At 39.3% G+C, this 16,684-nt stretch overlaps 1 protein-coding gene across 5 annotated transcripts in view; it reads right to left on the bottom strand.

Moving 5' to 3' along the window:
• Positions 1-622: 622 nt before the first annotated feature.
• The window catches only part of dlc1 (DLC1 Rho GTPase activating protein), a 140,453-nt gene continuing 124,391 nt past the window's right edge, over positions 623-16,684 (bottom strand). For all 5 annotated transcript variants that reach the window (XM_077205028.1, XM_077205029.1, XM_077205030.1 and 2 more), the window contains 12 exons: positions 16,282-16,363; positions 15,382-15,445; positions 12,061-13,637; positions 11,260-11,439; positions 10,266-10,425; positions 9,099-9,306; positions 6,569-6,782; positions 6,170-6,284; positions 4,143-4,355; positions 3,301-3,518; positions 3,018-3,191; positions 623-2,245 (listed from right to left, as the gene is read on the bottom strand). In XM_077205028.1, the coding sequence (XP_077061143.1) occupies positions 2,149-2,245; positions 3,018-3,191; positions 3,301-3,518; positions 4,143-4,355; positions 6,170-6,284; positions 6,569-6,782; positions 9,099-9,306; positions 10,266-10,425; positions 11,260-11,439; positions 12,061-13,637; positions 15,382-15,445; positions 16,282-16,363 (3,302 nt within the window). In that variant the 3' untranslated portion in view covers positions 623-2,148. The remainder of the gene's footprint in view (positions 2,246-3,017; positions 3,192-3,300; positions 3,519-4,142; positions 4,356-6,169; positions 6,285-6,568; positions 6,783-9,098; positions 9,307-10,265; positions 10,426-11,259; positions 11,440-12,060; positions 13,638-15,381; positions 15,446-16,281; positions 16,364-16,684) is intronic.

The raw sequence follows: 16,684 nt of genomic DNA, 5'->3' as shown, positions 1-16,684 counted from the left end.
GTTTAGGTATTGGATTGGATCAAGGGAATATGGTCATGCTGAACAATGTATTCATATGTGCTTTATAAGTACAAATAATCAGTCAATATCCTAGTAATATGCAATTAGTGATAGTTTGATCCTAAAACTAAAGTGTTACGATAGTGGGCACTAGGAATGCCAAATATCAGAATATTCATAATTTTCAAATAGTTTAAATGCACACTTAATCATAAAATACTTAAAACACCTGTATGAATTCAACAACTCTGTACCATTTAAAAAAAAAAAAAAATGTCAGTATTGGTAAATATATTTAGTTCACTATATTTAAGTGTATTTGTCTGTTATTATTTAAAAATAATATATATATACATACAGTATATAAATTGTCAAGAAATAAATTAATCATTTATTTTTTTTAAATATTACCTCTCATACTATATAATACCTTGGCCAGTTTTCTTTAAATTATTTTAGGAAAAGTATTTCTATTTTCAATCAATTTGTAATTCACTGTTTTAATGCAAGTTTAGTATCAATTTGAGATTAATAATGTGAGTGCTGAACACAACAGAAATTTGTCAAAAATTAAAATATTAATGAAAGTCGAACATCAATCATTAAACACAAACGCATCATCGATGGAAGCCATTCATGCTGTTTTAATACATTTAATAGTGCATTTTGACCATGATTAATCTGTACAGAAATAACATTAATAATAAAAAAGATAAACAAATTTCTCATTTCTGTAACTTAGTGTAACATTTACAATAAAATAAGATACATACAAAAACAAGATATGAGTGATATAAATACAGAGGCATTTAAATTAACTGTCATTGTCATGCGTTATTCTCTGTTTGGCAGCATACGCTTAATTTACACACGTTTATGATACACCGCCGTGGACAGGCACGTAAGTAGTAATAAATCGAGACATCAAACCCAGGACCGTCAGTCATAAAGCGGACTCATCACTCATACTGGACTCATCACGTCAGAAAGAACTCTGTTGGATGATTTCAGCACTCCTACTCTGATCTGCTGTGTGACCGCATGCCTGGTTATATTTAAGTGTAAATGCAAGCTTTGTTACAATTTTAGACTTTTACTTCATTTCTGGTTAACACTGACAAAAACAAACAGACATCACTTCTCCTCATACATTCTCTACCATCCTCTGACAAAGTTGCTGGCTTGGTAGCCCCTATAATCAAACCTGAACATCCAACCCAAACAAAAAGCTTTTCTTATCCTTTCAGTTTTTCGTAACACTCCTTTCCCAGGACTCGAGATGTTAAATGGCCAAGACTGTTGAGTTCACATGAATTGTATTGGTTTGCAGCACTGATCTCGACCAACACAGGCCTCGTGGTGTGTAAACTGTATTAATGTTCTTCTTTGGAGTCCTGTGTGGAATCCTAAATAATTGGTCCATCGGTATATTGGTCTCAGCTTTGGTTTTGGTGCTGTTGGAACCTTCTGCTGTTTAAGTGTCTGCATTCACTAGTCTTTTTCTCCATCACAAATTTCCTGTCTTCCTTTCAAAGGTGTGCCAGCCACCACCTTCTGTCTTGTCTATAGACAAACATGTCATGTCCATCCATTCATCCATCTGTCCATTCTCTATAAGGAAAGCACTGTACACAGCTTTGCAGATACTATGTAACAGTGATGCACACAGGAATAGGTATAAACACTGTATTGCAGCGGGTGCCAGTGCATAGAATATGTCTCATTTGTCAATAATACACACACATAAACATCAAACACACTATTCATATGCTCACTTCCACAGTCATTCAAAAATACACACACACATACTTGCTTCTCAGAAGCAAAAGCACCTCCCATCACATTTAGTCACCCTATGACATATTCAGTAACACGGTCAAGCATTGTGACGTCAAGGATGATGATGTCATAGCAGCAGGAACGCCTATTTCCAGTCTTTCAGGCTTGTCATTTGATGGCAATCAAAATGGCAAGAACTCTGACCAATGTAGCTTGTTGATTTCGGCACAGTTGACAGTCCGTATCATCTAAGGGCTCAGATCGTGTGTTAAGGGAGTTTAAAATCATCTTCCTCTCTAATGCAAGAGTTTGTTGAGAGGTGAAATGAAACGTCAAAGTGCACACAAGTGTGTGTGTGTGTGTGCGTGTTTATTTGTCCAGGCAGGTGAAGGAGTCTCGTATCCTCACCACCTCTGCAGCACACAGGTGACCATACAGCTTATTGTACCATTCAGGGCAACGACCCCTAAAATCACAGGGAAAAAAAGTATGTGAGTGATGAAGTCCTTTACACGTCATTGTATTTAATTAAAATATTTGAAATAAATATTGAATTAAAAAAATTACATAATTATTTTTATTAAAAATTTGATTGTTTTATATTAATACTAGATATTGAATTTAATAAAAATATAAATAATATATTACATATTATTTATTTATTTTAAATTGATTTTAATTAAATAATTACAATTATTATAAATTAATATCTAATTTGAAAATAATATATATTTTCATTTCATTATATATAGTATTTGTGTTTATGTTTAATATTTAAAAACAAAAAAATTTGTATTAAAATAAAATAATTGGTACATATATATAATTGTATCATTTAAATAATACACATTTAAATTAAAAATAAAATAATTGTTATAAATAAATAATTCATTAATAATAATAATTATTATTAGTATTATTATATATAATATATAAATTATATACTATACTATTATACAATAAATAAATATAACTAATTAAACAAATACATATAAAATAATTTTCATTATTACTTTTTTAAATATTACATTTTAGACTATAAAAAAAATTGTTAGGACAAAATTCTACCTCATCCTAATAATTAATTAAAATGGAAATAATTAAAAATTAAAAGCAAAAGCAAAATATAAAAAAAAAAAAAAAAAAAAAAATATATATATATATATATATATATATATATATATATATATATATATATATATATTTGTACTGAAATATATTGAGGTTCCTTTCCTCACCTGTTGTCTATTCTGGAAATGTATGTGAGACGGCTCTTGTTGGATCCGCAGGGTTCGATGTAATAGCGAGAGGTCAGAACGTTAGTGCGAACACCCAGCGCTTCTGCACTCTCATGATCCACCGACACACACACCAAAGCACACACTCCCTTGGGCAAGTCTGTCACCCACGACCTGAACCATAAAAAAAAAAAAGCTTAGGATTTTTATGAACACAAAATAAATCTTCGGATTCTAATTTCAATTATAATTGTAGCATGAAAAACGTTGTGTTTCAAATCACCTGAGCACCACGTGATCTCTTGGCGGATGGGGCGCCATGGAGTTCCTGACGTACTGATAGACTTCTGTGTTATGCTCTAGTGCCTCCACAGTCCTGCACTCTAACAGGTCCTCATCCCATTGTTCCTGTTCCCGCAGAATCCGCTGCAAGACATCCTCAGCAGGGGCAGGCACGTCCACGCACACTTTCCACTGCCGTAAAGACGACCCGTCCTGAACCTGTCGTGAAAGATGATGCAATATGGTCATTAACAGTTCCAGCACAATAGTAACTCGTATGATATTACTCCTAATTGTGATTTCATCCAAAAACGTGCAATTCTATAGGTAGCTCAGAGGATTCTATAATGATTCATTGCAGGGGTGTCCAATGTCACTCCTGGAGAGTCAATCTCCTGCAAAATGTATCTCCAACACACCTGCCTGGAAGTCTCTACTTATCTTGAAGAACTTGTTTAACTGGTTCAACATGTGTTTAATTAGGGTTTGAGCTAAACTCTGTAGGTTAGTGGTCCTCCAGGAGCAGGTTTGGATACCCCTGCTTTATGGATTCATGAAATAATGTCCAAAGACAAGGGAACTAGGCTGAGTGAACTCTGTCTTGAACACAAGTGTAGTTTGGTTGGTGTGAAGTGCTAGAACAACCAACACACTGATGTCATGGTGGGCTCTAGGCCAAAACAGAGCTGGGAAAAAACACTTTCACATGAAAAAGGTGATGCAAGGGGAAAAAAAAAGACAGCTTTTCCATTAGGAACAAGCAAGAAAATGAGCAAAGAAAGGAAGGGAGCTTGTACATGAAATGTGGCTCGAAAAGGGTGTGTATTTATAAAGTTCCCTTACCTTCTTATATGCAAGTTCAGCGTTCTCTGGAGTCGAGCAGCTGTCATAACCTTTGAATTTGTCCTTGGCTTCTTTAAGCAGGGCATCAATACTGTCTTTGAGCAGACTTTGGTAGCTACAGGACCCACAGTCTTCCACCAACACCTCCATCCGCATGGGACTCAAGCCCTGCTCCACATACGAGTTCCTACAGCGTGACATCTCTTCTGGAATCTGAAAGAAAAAGAAGGTATTAATAAACTAATAAATCCCTGAAAGCAATCCAGGCTGTTTCGTGCTGGTCTAGGCTGGTTTGGTGCTGTTAGGCCAGCATAACCATAATGTTCACCAGCAAATCTGAGATCAGCATGATCTTTGTGATGAAACACATCATGCTTTAAATAGTCAATGGCCCGATATTGGAACCAGCACACCAGCAACACCAGCACCACCTATTTTAGGGTCCAGCTAACAAAAGCAGGGATGTATTATAGAGAACCAAATTAATTTAAAGAGAACTCATGACTACTTCATAACATGCAAATCAACATTAGCATTAATGTCACCTATGGGAGCAACCAGCAGAGAGTGAACATTGTAAGCTCAATTTTACATTACTAATGAAAAATCATGATAATGGCTGTTCAGTGGGAAAAAAAAAATTGGTGTAAAAACAATTTTAACTCAGCAATAAGTAAATTTCACAAACAATCACAAAGAAACAGCAACTAACAGATTAAATTATATGTGAAATTTTAAATATTTTCTTGTAAAACGTAGCCTACTATATTAATCTTTGTTTAATAAAAATCTTTTTTTTCACAGTGTAGTATAGTAGTTTTGTCAGTCTAAAATATGTGAATGTGAAGGTAAGAGAAGTGACAAGAGTGATTCATTTGTAACTGGAAGTGGCTCATCCTGTGTGTGTGTGTGTGTGCGTGTGTGTGTATGTGTTGTTCAGCGCTCTGCCCTTATCCACTGTGAGTGTTTTTGTGCGTGTCCTGTCCTGTCCTGCTCTCTGTCCTTTTCCTGTCTGACTGGTGATGTTTATTAGTTCATGGTTGTTGTCCTTTACCAGCGTTTTGTTGAGATAAACTTGTTATCTGCGTACAGCAAAAAGCATTACGAGTGCGGCCAGACCTTCCTCATCAGATTTAGGGGCGGAAGACCTTTAATACAAGATGCTATCTTTCTGTTGCTCATTCTGAATTATTCGCTTTCTATAAATAGCCCATTAAGAAGAAAATAACTTTTGCTAATAGCCCGAAATTGAGTTATTTTCTTATGTAAATGACTCCACATAATCAGCTTAACTTAATAATGGAGTTTGTTATGATCTGCTCAGGGAAAGCAGTGGCACATGGTTTAACAATTGTGCAAGTGTGTAGGTGAACACAATGCTGCTTTGTGGACTTCATTTCAGTCAGATGCAAAATTGAATTTCTTATGTTTTTCAACTTCTTCTGACTTTAAATGTTTTAAACCTATCCAGTTAAGAACTTCCTTCCTGACCTCTAAATAGATACTAAAATGGAAAGTGTGTGTCCATGTATATTTATGTTGCAAAAATATTTGCATTTGTGGCCAGGGGGTTAGAAATGTATTTACTTAAAGTTTTCTACAATTCCCACTGATAAAAAAACAACACTGCTAGCTGTAGCCATGGCTGCTAATTCTGTATGCATTTATGAGTGTTTGTATGGGCAATTAGGAAGGATTGGTCATTGTGTAACATCTGCATTAATCTTAACTTAAATAAATTCAGGGGGGTTTTGATGCTGTTTTGGTAGCAGATGTGTTGAAATGCTGTAGCGTGAGCATCTGCACATTAAACGACAGTGCATTTGTCTTTGCACATGAGCAGCATATGACAGAGAGACACATCTGGTGCAGAGTGATAAGACCATCAGTTTTAAACTGTTACTGACACAGCTTTGATAAAATTGATATGCGTGAGAGATGAAAGTTTTGTCTGCTTTCTTCTTAAAACATATGTGTTTGTGTGTTTCTGTTGGACAAATTGCACTCAGAGATAAAGTCATGCTCACCAGGAAGAGTTTTCTGCACTCCTGTATCATATGTGCCAAGCCATGTGTGGCCGCCAGGTTCTCGTTCAAGTCCCTTTGATCTGGTTTTCCCAAGGTGTTCTTTCTGTTCATGACCCTGTGATAAGGAAAACACATGAAAAGGAATACCTGGGTAAAGTAAAAAATATGTTTGATACAAGCACTAATGCACTAAAGTGCATCGGGCGTTCAAAGCCTTACGCAAGTCATCTCTCTTTTTTTTTAACCTATTCTTCCTTACCTACGGTTTTTCAAGCGAGATGGAGTATAATTGCATGGTTTAAGGGTTTGAAGTAGTCGCATGCCAAATATGCAGTTTGCAATTAAATAGATGAGCAGATCTATGTGAACTCTGTTAGCAGGCTACACACACACACGCACCTGGGTGAGGAGCTCTCTCTCCGCAGTGTGTTGAGGTGGAAAAGAGAGGGTGCTAAACACACAGCCAGGTTAGTGCAGGTCATCTGGTTTTCACCCACGCTGGCTGTTACATCACTCAGGAAGCACAACAAAGTCTGCAGGGCTTCGCGGTTCTCGTCCGGTAAAAGCAACACGGCGGCCCTCACTGCCTGCAGACGCTGCTCTTTGGGAACGTCTGAAAATCACAGAGTTGTTTCATTAGTTTACTCCGAACACAGAGTATGATTGGTCGATCGGATCACAAGTGGAAGATGCTAAATACAGGTCTAAATTGAATGTTTTGAGATTGTCCACTTTCAACCACTTCCAGAGGTACTCGAAAACACATTCGACCGGATTACTTTTGTAGTATAAACGCTCAGGTGGTCGAATGTGTCCAAGCAGCGGCAAAACACCGCCCACTGGCCTAATATGTAAACATTATAGGAAGCGTACTAGCCAGACGAGAGGTGTCATCCGGAGACCCAAGTATGGTTTGAAGACGAAATTACATACCAAGCACAATGTTCTTTGACCATTCCTGATTTCAAACACAAAGATCTGAAAAAGCCCATACATAGACCCTCCCCTTGAAGAAATCAGGACAGAAGTGGTTAAAAGTGGACAAAAGAGAAAAATTAAAACACCAGGATTTAATCTACTTGTGATCCGATCGACCAAATTGCAATCTTAATCATCAAAACCTCTCAGGTTATGACTGTAACCTTTGTTCCCTGAGAACAGGGAATGAGACACTGTGTCGAAACACCCCTTTGTTCTTTGGGGAACACCTCAGGCGTGACAGGTGTCTGAAATCACTATCAAATTACAACAATCACATTGACCGGCGACAGCCGCTGACTTCATTAACGTGCAACCTGGAAGTATAAAAGGGTGCCTTACAAAACCAGGTCCTTTTATACTTCCAGGTTGCACGTTAATGAAGTCAGCGGCTGTCGCCGGTCAATGGGATTGCCGTGATTTAATAGTGATTTCAAACACCTGTCACAAAAGCGTCATTCGATGCAGTGCGAGTTCCCTTTGGAAAGGGAACTCATGATAAACATAGTTTAAAAAAAGTATTACTAATGATATATTTTCAAATTTAATTCAAATATGTATTATATTTATATATTTAATATATACTATTTATATTTTAGAATTATATTTATATTTATATTATGTGTATTTAATTTTTTTCTTATAATTTTTCATATTTAAATATTTTTACATCTTTTTTTCACATTTGAATCTAAAAATAGCTAAATAGTTTATACAATCAATACACCCACTACACTATCCTTTTTCATTATGTCATTCAGAGAAGGAAGGAAGGAAGGGAGTTAGTCTTGATCAGGGAGGGGTGTTCAAACTTCAGAAATTAACAATATAAACCAACTGGACTGACAGAAGAATCTAGCCCATTCAAACTGCACAATCTCTATATTCAACATATCTGCAATGTGTTGTAATACGCCATTTAAAAAAGCGGCTTATGAACAGCAAAGGACGGATTGATTGAACTGAAATGTCATGTATGGAATTGTGTGTGAGTGTCAGTCAGATGATGTCTGTTATTTCCACCCTTGGGAATGAAAGACCCTGTGTGAACAAAAAACAGTCACACACAAACCCTTGCTTTTCTGTGTGGGATTGAGACCTCTCTTGTGGTTGGGGTCAGTTATAGTGTTTGAGAGGACATATTTGTGCTGGTTGTTTTCTTCGTAATTTTGGTTGGGGTAAAAGACCACTATAATCAAGCTATTTTCCTGAAAGACAGGAGTTATAATGCTGCTTATTGTGAGCCTATCCAAGCAAGAACAATGTACTAATATCACAGTATAAATATATTATAATGTTCTGTTCACTACAAATGGAATAATCACTGTGATTTTTTGACACATGGCCGACAGACCTCTTAAATTACATTAGAGTAGTCTATAAAATTATATTATATTCTCATTACATTTTCTAAATAGAACATTGATAAATATAAAATTAAATAAATGAATGGAAAAAAAGTTTTGGCTCAAAACCAGAAACAATTTCATATTATTGTACCTTGGCATCATCAACAGACTAAATTATGGATGGTTTGCTGTACGTGTTTGGAGTTGTTCAAGATTCTCATATTTTTCTGGTGAGCACACACACACACATATTAGAGAGTTTGTGTGCTGTGAAATAGCTGTGGTAAGTACACACTAGACCGCTTGTGAGTTACAACTTGGTGCTGGCACTGAATCACATTCTGATTTATAGGTGCCAAAACATCATTTGACAGCTATTTCCTGAACTTGTTTAGATTTCTTCACCCATCCAAGAACAAGCATCTACAGTATAGTACAGTCTTTGTGTAGTTGTGGGTTGCCCTCTGGATATGAAATGCCTTGTTCTTTTAATGTTGAGTTCTTGTTTCAAAAAACAAGATATCAATGTTTGCGAGTACATTTTGTACAGGCATATGTCAGTGCAAGTGTTACAAAACAATGTAGAAAGTGCATGTTCTTACATTGATAAATTTGTAGAAAGGTATCAGACAGTTTGCTGGTAAGCAGAGGCTCCGGAAGGTCTCGGAAATACTGCTTTAGCATGTCGGCCACGTCATAAGCTGATTGGCCCTCGTAGTTGACTCCGCCCCCACCAGCACCACATGATTCGTTCATTTGGCGAAGGGCTTGGATACGTGACTTCACCCCTGATTTCCTAAACAACCCCACCTGTAAAGAAAGATGTTTAGAAATTTAGTATAACTTGTAAAAAAAAAACACTTTGCAATTGCAATTACGCCCAATTATGTTTTGAAGATGCTACTGAAAGATGCCTTTGAAGATGCTTCAAATTATCTTCCCTTATTCATTTGAATGCTCTCTTTCAAACTGACAGCTAAATAGATGGATTACCACTGTGATCATGAGTTTCCCAAATACAGGAAAGACATCTTTAGGAAAACTCTTTAGCACTTCTTACATAACCAAGTTATGAAGCCTGGAAATAGCTAAAATTGTAACTACGTATTATGTAACTTGCCAAGTAGCCTTCCTACCTGACACCAGAGAGAGAGAGAGAGAGAGAGAGAGAGAGAGAGAGAGAGAGAGAGAGAGAGAGAGAGAGAGAGAGAGAGAGAGAGAGAGAGAGAGAGAGAGAGAGAGAGAGAGAGAGAGAGAGAGAGAGAGAGAGAGAGAGAGAGAGATCACTTGGTGGAAGAGTCAATAGATCACTTGCTTTCTCATGAACATTTCAGGAATTTCAACCATGTGGCTAACTGTGGTAATGTATGTAGTGGATATATGGAACCAGGACATTCAGGCATATTTTGCAACATGCAAACTTAGACTGAGAGTGTTGAACTAAAGTATGTGGTGAGAAAACAACAGATGTCTTGAGCTTAAATATGCCGTTGTTGCATGTAGCAACACAACAGGGGATATACAACTAAACAGCTGTTCAAATAGGGATCATTTAACTAGGTTATGACCTTGACCAGACATTGTTTTTCTCTTTGCAGCTTTTTAATAACAAATATTTAGACTGTTGTTTTTCTACAGAGGACTGAATATACCACTGAACAAACCAAAGTTGGGTATGCTATGACGTGTTTGTGAAATCTTCTCTAAGCTTTGAAGCATATGTTTGGACATGTGTGTACTTGCAAATGTGCACGTCTGTCATCTCTCACCTGGTCGAGGCATTGGCTCCGTAGGTAACGCATGGCTTGCTGAATACTCTGAGGCAGGGGTTGTCCGCTCCTTTGAACTATCACCTGCAGTGGAACACCAAACATACTCCTGTCTTTATAGTCTCGAACCTTGATCCGCTTCATAAACTTGGGAACAGCCCTGTAAAGCACACAAAAATGTATATATAAATACAAACTGACATTGCAAACAGTGAAGTGCTGTTTTATCGTGCTACACAGATACTTGTTTAAAAAAAGAAGCTTATAACCAAGTACTATTGCTGTTTTTACTTATTTACTCCCAACATTGCATAGTATTTATCAAATGTCAAGTCATATCTCTATAATAGTACATACAAACAGAACAAAGGCAGATTTAAAAACAAATTCATCAATGTTACATAAGTGTTCAGAGGCACACATGAGCAGCATGTGTCAACAGTATGCTGGTTTGCAAGTGTATAGATAATTGTGTATTTATCTAGACAGGACATTTAGACATCTAGAAGCTGGGGGGGGGTACCTTTACAAACAAAGGGATAAACACTGTGACAGCAGACAATGACTTTGAGCAGTAGAAGGGATATAATGGAACAAACACATGTGTGGACATCCATGTGGCAGGTTGTTTGTGTTTCCGACCGACAGTCTATTTGTCTGTGCATTTGTAAGTGTGTATGTCTCTGAGGTGCTGAATAGCAGGTTTGTCACTATCATGATGTATGGTGTAGATGTGGTGATGGGCAAGTGTGTGTAAGTGAACACTAATAACAGGAACAGATAATTTACCGAACTGCAAAGCCACAGCAATGCCAAACCCCAATGAGCAAGGAAAGCAGGGAAAAGGGTAAAGGGAAAAGCGGAAAAGAGATAGACAGACAGTCAGACAGACAGACAGAGACAGATAGATAGATAGATAGATAGATAGATAGATAGATAGATAGATAGATATCACATATTTATGATTTGTATTCATATTTATCTGTGTCCTCACCAGCTGAAGCCATGCTTGTTGGTGGGTGTGTATCTCTCCAGTAGAGCAGTAAGTTTGAGCAGGCTGTATTTCTGGAGGAGGTTCATCTGCAAAACTGACTGACATCCAACTTGTAGCACTCTTGACGACAGACTTGGCCTGTGGGAGATCTGGAAACTTGGCCAGCGCAGTTTCTGAGGTCTGCAACATAAACATTCACACAAAAGTTACACCTAACCAATCACAAAATGTTCAAAACATAGACATTGTTGACAAATATAAATTAGTGTTTATAAACTGCAAGTCCTAAACTACACATCATTTATTATGGTAACACAAAATTCACTCTCACAAGTACACCGAAAAAGTACCTTGACTCAAACATATTGTGTATACACACATAAACACAAGCTAAAGGATCAGCTGCAGATAACAGAGATTAATCAAGGCCTTTATCACCAGGTGGGGGTTAGAATTCCTGTGGTACATTCCACTAGGATTCTGTATCCTTCAAGTCCCTTGTCATGTAAGGAGAGCCGTTCTGACATGCTCTCTCTCTCGCTCTCTCTCTCTCTCTCTCTCTCTCTCTCTCTCTCTCTCTCTCTCTCTCTCTCTCTCTCTCTCTCTCTCTCTCTCTCTCTCTCTCTCTCTCTCTCTCTCTCTCTTTCCCTTCATTTAGTGTGCTTTATTATCCATGATAGTTTTCCATAGAGTTTTGCCAAAGCTCTAAATTACTACAGGAATGGTTTAGGTTGAACTGCCAATAAGAAAACATGAGAAATCTCTGTCTCATAGATTACTCAGTGTGTGTAAGAGATTCACCTGTTGGCTCGTGTAAGTGATGCTCCCACACCAGAGTCACATCTTTCACGTGAGCTGAGTGTCTCATCCCTTTCTGCTAGCGGGTTTCCAGTGCTGTCCTGGTCACTGCCATTCTCTGTCTCTTCTAAGTGGTTCTGCAGTGGGGATGATGGACAAGGAGATGCAGAATCAAGGGCTGAATCTGAATCCCCTTCCTCTTCCTCTTCATCCTCCTCTTCTTCACCAGTTCCTGTTTCTGACCAGGCATTTACCCGTTGCTGCAGGCCACTGACTCGATCCAACACATCCTCAAGTTTTGGCTCATTCTCTCCTTCTGCTTCGTCTTCATCATCTCCCACTTCTGAGAAAGGAACATTATCATAGACACTCAGTCGACTCTCTAGTGAGGTAGCAGACCCCCTCCGGGGTGGGCGCCGGCTTAAGTTGGTGTCGCCACTACGATAGGATCCTCCATCCCCAAGTGCTTTAGGAAAAGTGCCAGGCTTGTGGCCTTCAGGCAAATAAAAGAATATTATACCTCCTTCCTCTTCTCGACTCTCTTCTTCTTCCATCTGTCTATTATTTGAACTCTGACAGTTGCGTCGATTGTTCTCAGCAGTTGAGCTGGGCTCCATCCTCTTACTTTGGGTCTGGTGGTTCTGCTTTCCTTCTTGGTCTACCGAAGGTTGCAGCACAACGAAATGAAATGGGTCGAAGCCTTCCAGGTACATACCACCTCTCTTGGTGGACCCAGCTGCTGTGCTGTGACTACGTGCTCTTGAGACTGGACTGGGCGTACTTACAGCACTCCCACTGCTGGCCTCTGACTGGCTACTCCCTGCACTCCCACTGCTTGTCTGCGTTGAATAGGAGATGTTTCGGTTTGCATTGCGATCCAGAGTTGCAATGTCCACACAGTTGAGGCGTTGCAGTTTGTCTTCGTCAAAACCCTCTTTCAGCACCGGCCCACTGATCTCAAGCCTGCCTTGCCCAGCTACACCCTTCTTCTTGCGCTTGGAGGCTGCATTGCTGCTGGTGCGTAGCCGCAAGCTTTCCATGCGCTTCAAGAAGCTCTTTGCTCTTGAACGTGTGCTTTTTTCAGCACCACTACTTATCAAGCTTGGTTTTAGATCAAATGCAAAGCTTTCGCGTTCCAGCGGCGATGGAAGCCCATCAGACAGGGAGTCTTCATTGGCTCCCGAAGTTCCAGAGGAGCAAACGCTAGCAACTGAGCTTGCCCTGGTTGTAGTGGCTGTGTTAACATTGGAGAAGGTTGTTGCAGGACTGGATGGTACGGTGGTAGCCAGGGACCCACATCGACCTCCGCTACCAGCGCTGTGCAGAGAACCCACCTCTGGCTGCTCACTAAGATCCGTTAAAATGCTCTCAGCACTAGCATTAACTCCCTCCTTTAGAAGGGGTCCTCTGGCAAAACGCTCATCTTGGGAAAGGAAGGGAGTGAAGCGTCCAGAATCTCCAGCTTGAGGGGAGAATACATCCAGGTCCAGCTGGTCCAGACGAGACCAACGCTTGCTGTCACGCTGGAAAGTCCAACGGCCACTTATGGCACATGGCTCATCCTCATCAGAATCCTCACTCTTTATAATATAGAAGAGAGTTAAAACGACAGATTAAAATCATTAACATTAATGACATTAATGTTATTGTCACATTTGTAAAAGTTAATAGTGTAAGTACTATGAACCTAAATCAGAGACCCTTTCTTACTGCAGAAAGTGTTTTAGTGTCACAATTGTCTAATTTATTCCCTTAATACTTTTGAGGTATCATTTTGCTCACTCTAACAAGCCTCTTGGGCTTGATAAGGTGTCATATGCATGAAACCAGTGTCCACTAAAGGAAAAAGATTGTATTGTGGTTGGCTTAGTCATATCAGAGCACAGTCACATGTTCACCATTAACCCTCTCTGCTTTACTTGGGTTAATCTATCTCCTCCCTAAGGGTGGTAGGGATGGAAGAAAGGGGGTGGTGGACACAAAATTCCAGGCCAGCTCTGAGGGTTCACACCCAGCCTGAGAGGGCATGTCTGGTCCCATCCCCCATCAATGCAATCACTTCAAGCAAGCCTGAAGAACCATGTATCCTGTGATGTGAAACCTGGACAACATGGGGTTGGATGGGAGGTGAAAATATTTTAGAGCTACTTGTATGTGTCCTGCAATGTAAGATCTCTACCATCAAAAAACCTATTAAAATAGTCTTAAATAATTATGACATTTCCAAGAGAGATTAAGGAGTTAATTTAGTGGATTCTGGAATATAGAACTAGTTGATTAACAGACCTAGTTGAGTTAGTGGATCTCAGTTTAGCTGTAGAACAGACTTGCTGTATATCAGACTAGAACTGTCCTGGAGCCCTAACTAATCAGCAAAAGCAAAACTAGTTGGCCGGTTAACAGGGGGTCGCGGGATCCAGAGGTGTCTCCTTCACAGTTCATAATAACGGAGGCAACGAAAGTTCGTAAAACTTGGGTTGTTATTTTATAGCCCCTGAGGGCAAGCCTTTGATCAGAAGGAGCGAAGACCTGGTGTGCAATGTTCCTTCACTGGCCACCAGAAAATCCGCTGTTAATTCAAAAAGACTGTTTTCACTTTAAAATAAGCTGCATGGACAGGAAGATGAGGAACAGAGGAGGACCCTACAGAGGCCACCTGAACAGATCAATGCATTCCAGGGATGGTTTCTGCTTGTATGTTTGAAAAGGGCAGATCACTTCCTCAAGTCATCTCCTGACCTCTACCTCTGACTCCATCAACACAAGATGACACTAAAGGGTCATCGGCTTTCTGAACAGGACGCACACTTGACAAGGCTGCCATTGTTCAGACTTACAAATGTTAAGAGCAGAAAAAGAAGCTGCAGTCAGACATGACGGTTATCTTCCAAAGCTCCCTGTTGGGATTACATAGTTGGATTGTTTGTTGCATTCTCAACCTGCATGTAGTTTGAGTCATTGCTTTGGGGCAGTCTTAGACTTCACACGCTCACTCTTAAAGCACACTGACAGAGTGACCAACAACCGAAGGCAGATTGTGCATTTTCTTCCTTTTATGGTATGGAGGGGTTTTTTAGGATGTATGGTGAGAAAAACATGACAAACAGGAGCAAAGGAAATCATAAGGAGAGGAGCTAACGAAAGCCCTTAATTTGGACATAAAAGCCATTCAGACTGGCCTTGAGACCTTCTTTATAATTAACTGACACAGAAAGCAAACATGCCTTACGTACATTTAGGATCTTTGGGTATCTAAAGTAAGAGGGTGGCAAGTGAAATGATTTAACAAAATAAAGAGAAAGGGATTTTTGACAATACACTTACTCTCTTTCTTTGAGGGGTGATCTCTAATCTCATAAGAGCACACTTGTTTAGGGTGTTCAGTCTCCTGCAATACACACACACATACAGATAAATTAGTGAAACTGTGACAGTCTTTTAAGCAGGATAACTTGGAAAGAACCATGGGGTTGCAAACAAAGGCTAAATCCAGTCATTAGCCTACAAACAGATGTTGCCAGAGTCAAAACGGTGGACAGAGACAGAAAGAGAGGAGGGGGCAGAGAGGGGTAAGCAAGACACAGACTGAGATAGAAAAACATGAGAAGAGGATGAGAGAGGTGGGAGCCAAGCCCAATAATGAGCTGCTGAGGGATAAACTTCAGATTAAGGAGGAAGACAGACGGACAGAGAATTAAAAAGGAAGAAAGAAAAAAGGAGGTAGAAATCTGGAGTGGCGACAACAATATAACAAAAGAGATGGAAAGCTTATCCCAGAAGCCACCTGGTTGGTGTCATGTGACCCTGAGTTAGGGGGGAATGTGTGTTTGTCTGCATTGGGGGGCTGGCACCAGAAAATGGCCTCCAGATGTCTGTGAGCTCCAGCTGGTTTCTGATGGACCATTCTTGGAGTGAAGAGACTAAGTCCTGCACTTTCTCTTTCTTTAAATTATTCTAAGATGAGTCAGTTTATATATAGAACTAAACTCAGCAAATGATAAAAATCAGCTTATTATTAAAGCCTGACAAAGTAAGAAAACAATGTTTAAAAATGATTTTGTCTAGATTAAAATTGAAATGTTTAGTTTTTTCCTAGTCTTTGTATCATAAACAGTTTTAGAGGCATACTCTGGGGGAAAAAACTGGGAAAATTGGGAAAAAAAACTGTCACTATAAATGAGCTAAATATGACAAAATAATCCTTTGGGTAAATGTGTGTCTCACCTGCACAAGGCTTCTATAGCATCTTGATCCAAGAAGTCATGATCTCTGGTAACTGATGAAATCTCAATTGGAAACCGACCATCTGAAAGAGAAAGAGAAAACAGAAATTAATTAAAAATACAAGGGGGTAAGGGGGGTGTTGGCAGCAAGTGGAATGTAACCCCCCCCCCCCCCCCCGCCCCCCCCCCCACACACACACACACACATACACACAAACCTCCCCTCCTCCGGTGTTGAAAAGGTAGAGGAAGTACATCTTAGCCAGCCAAACAAACACAGCTGCAATACTGCAGCGCTCAACAGTGGGTGGTGTGTGTGTGTGTGTGTGTGTGTGTGTGTGTGTGTGTGTGTGTGTGTGTGTGTGTGTGTGTGTGTGTAGGAAGGGGGTGTCGGAATCACAATA

The sequence above is a fragment of the Siphateles boraxobius genome, unplaced genomic scaffold, assembly GCF_051911475.1.
Source record: "Siphateles boraxobius isolate OS27281-9 unplaced genomic scaffold, OSU_SipBor_1 53, whole genome shotgun sequence".
NCBI lineage: Eukaryota > Metazoa > Chordata > Actinopteri > Cypriniformes > Leuciscidae > Siphateles > Siphateles boraxobius.
The sequence above is the reverse complement of the archived record's forward strand: the minus strand, read 5'-3'. Positions and strand labels throughout refer to the sequence as shown.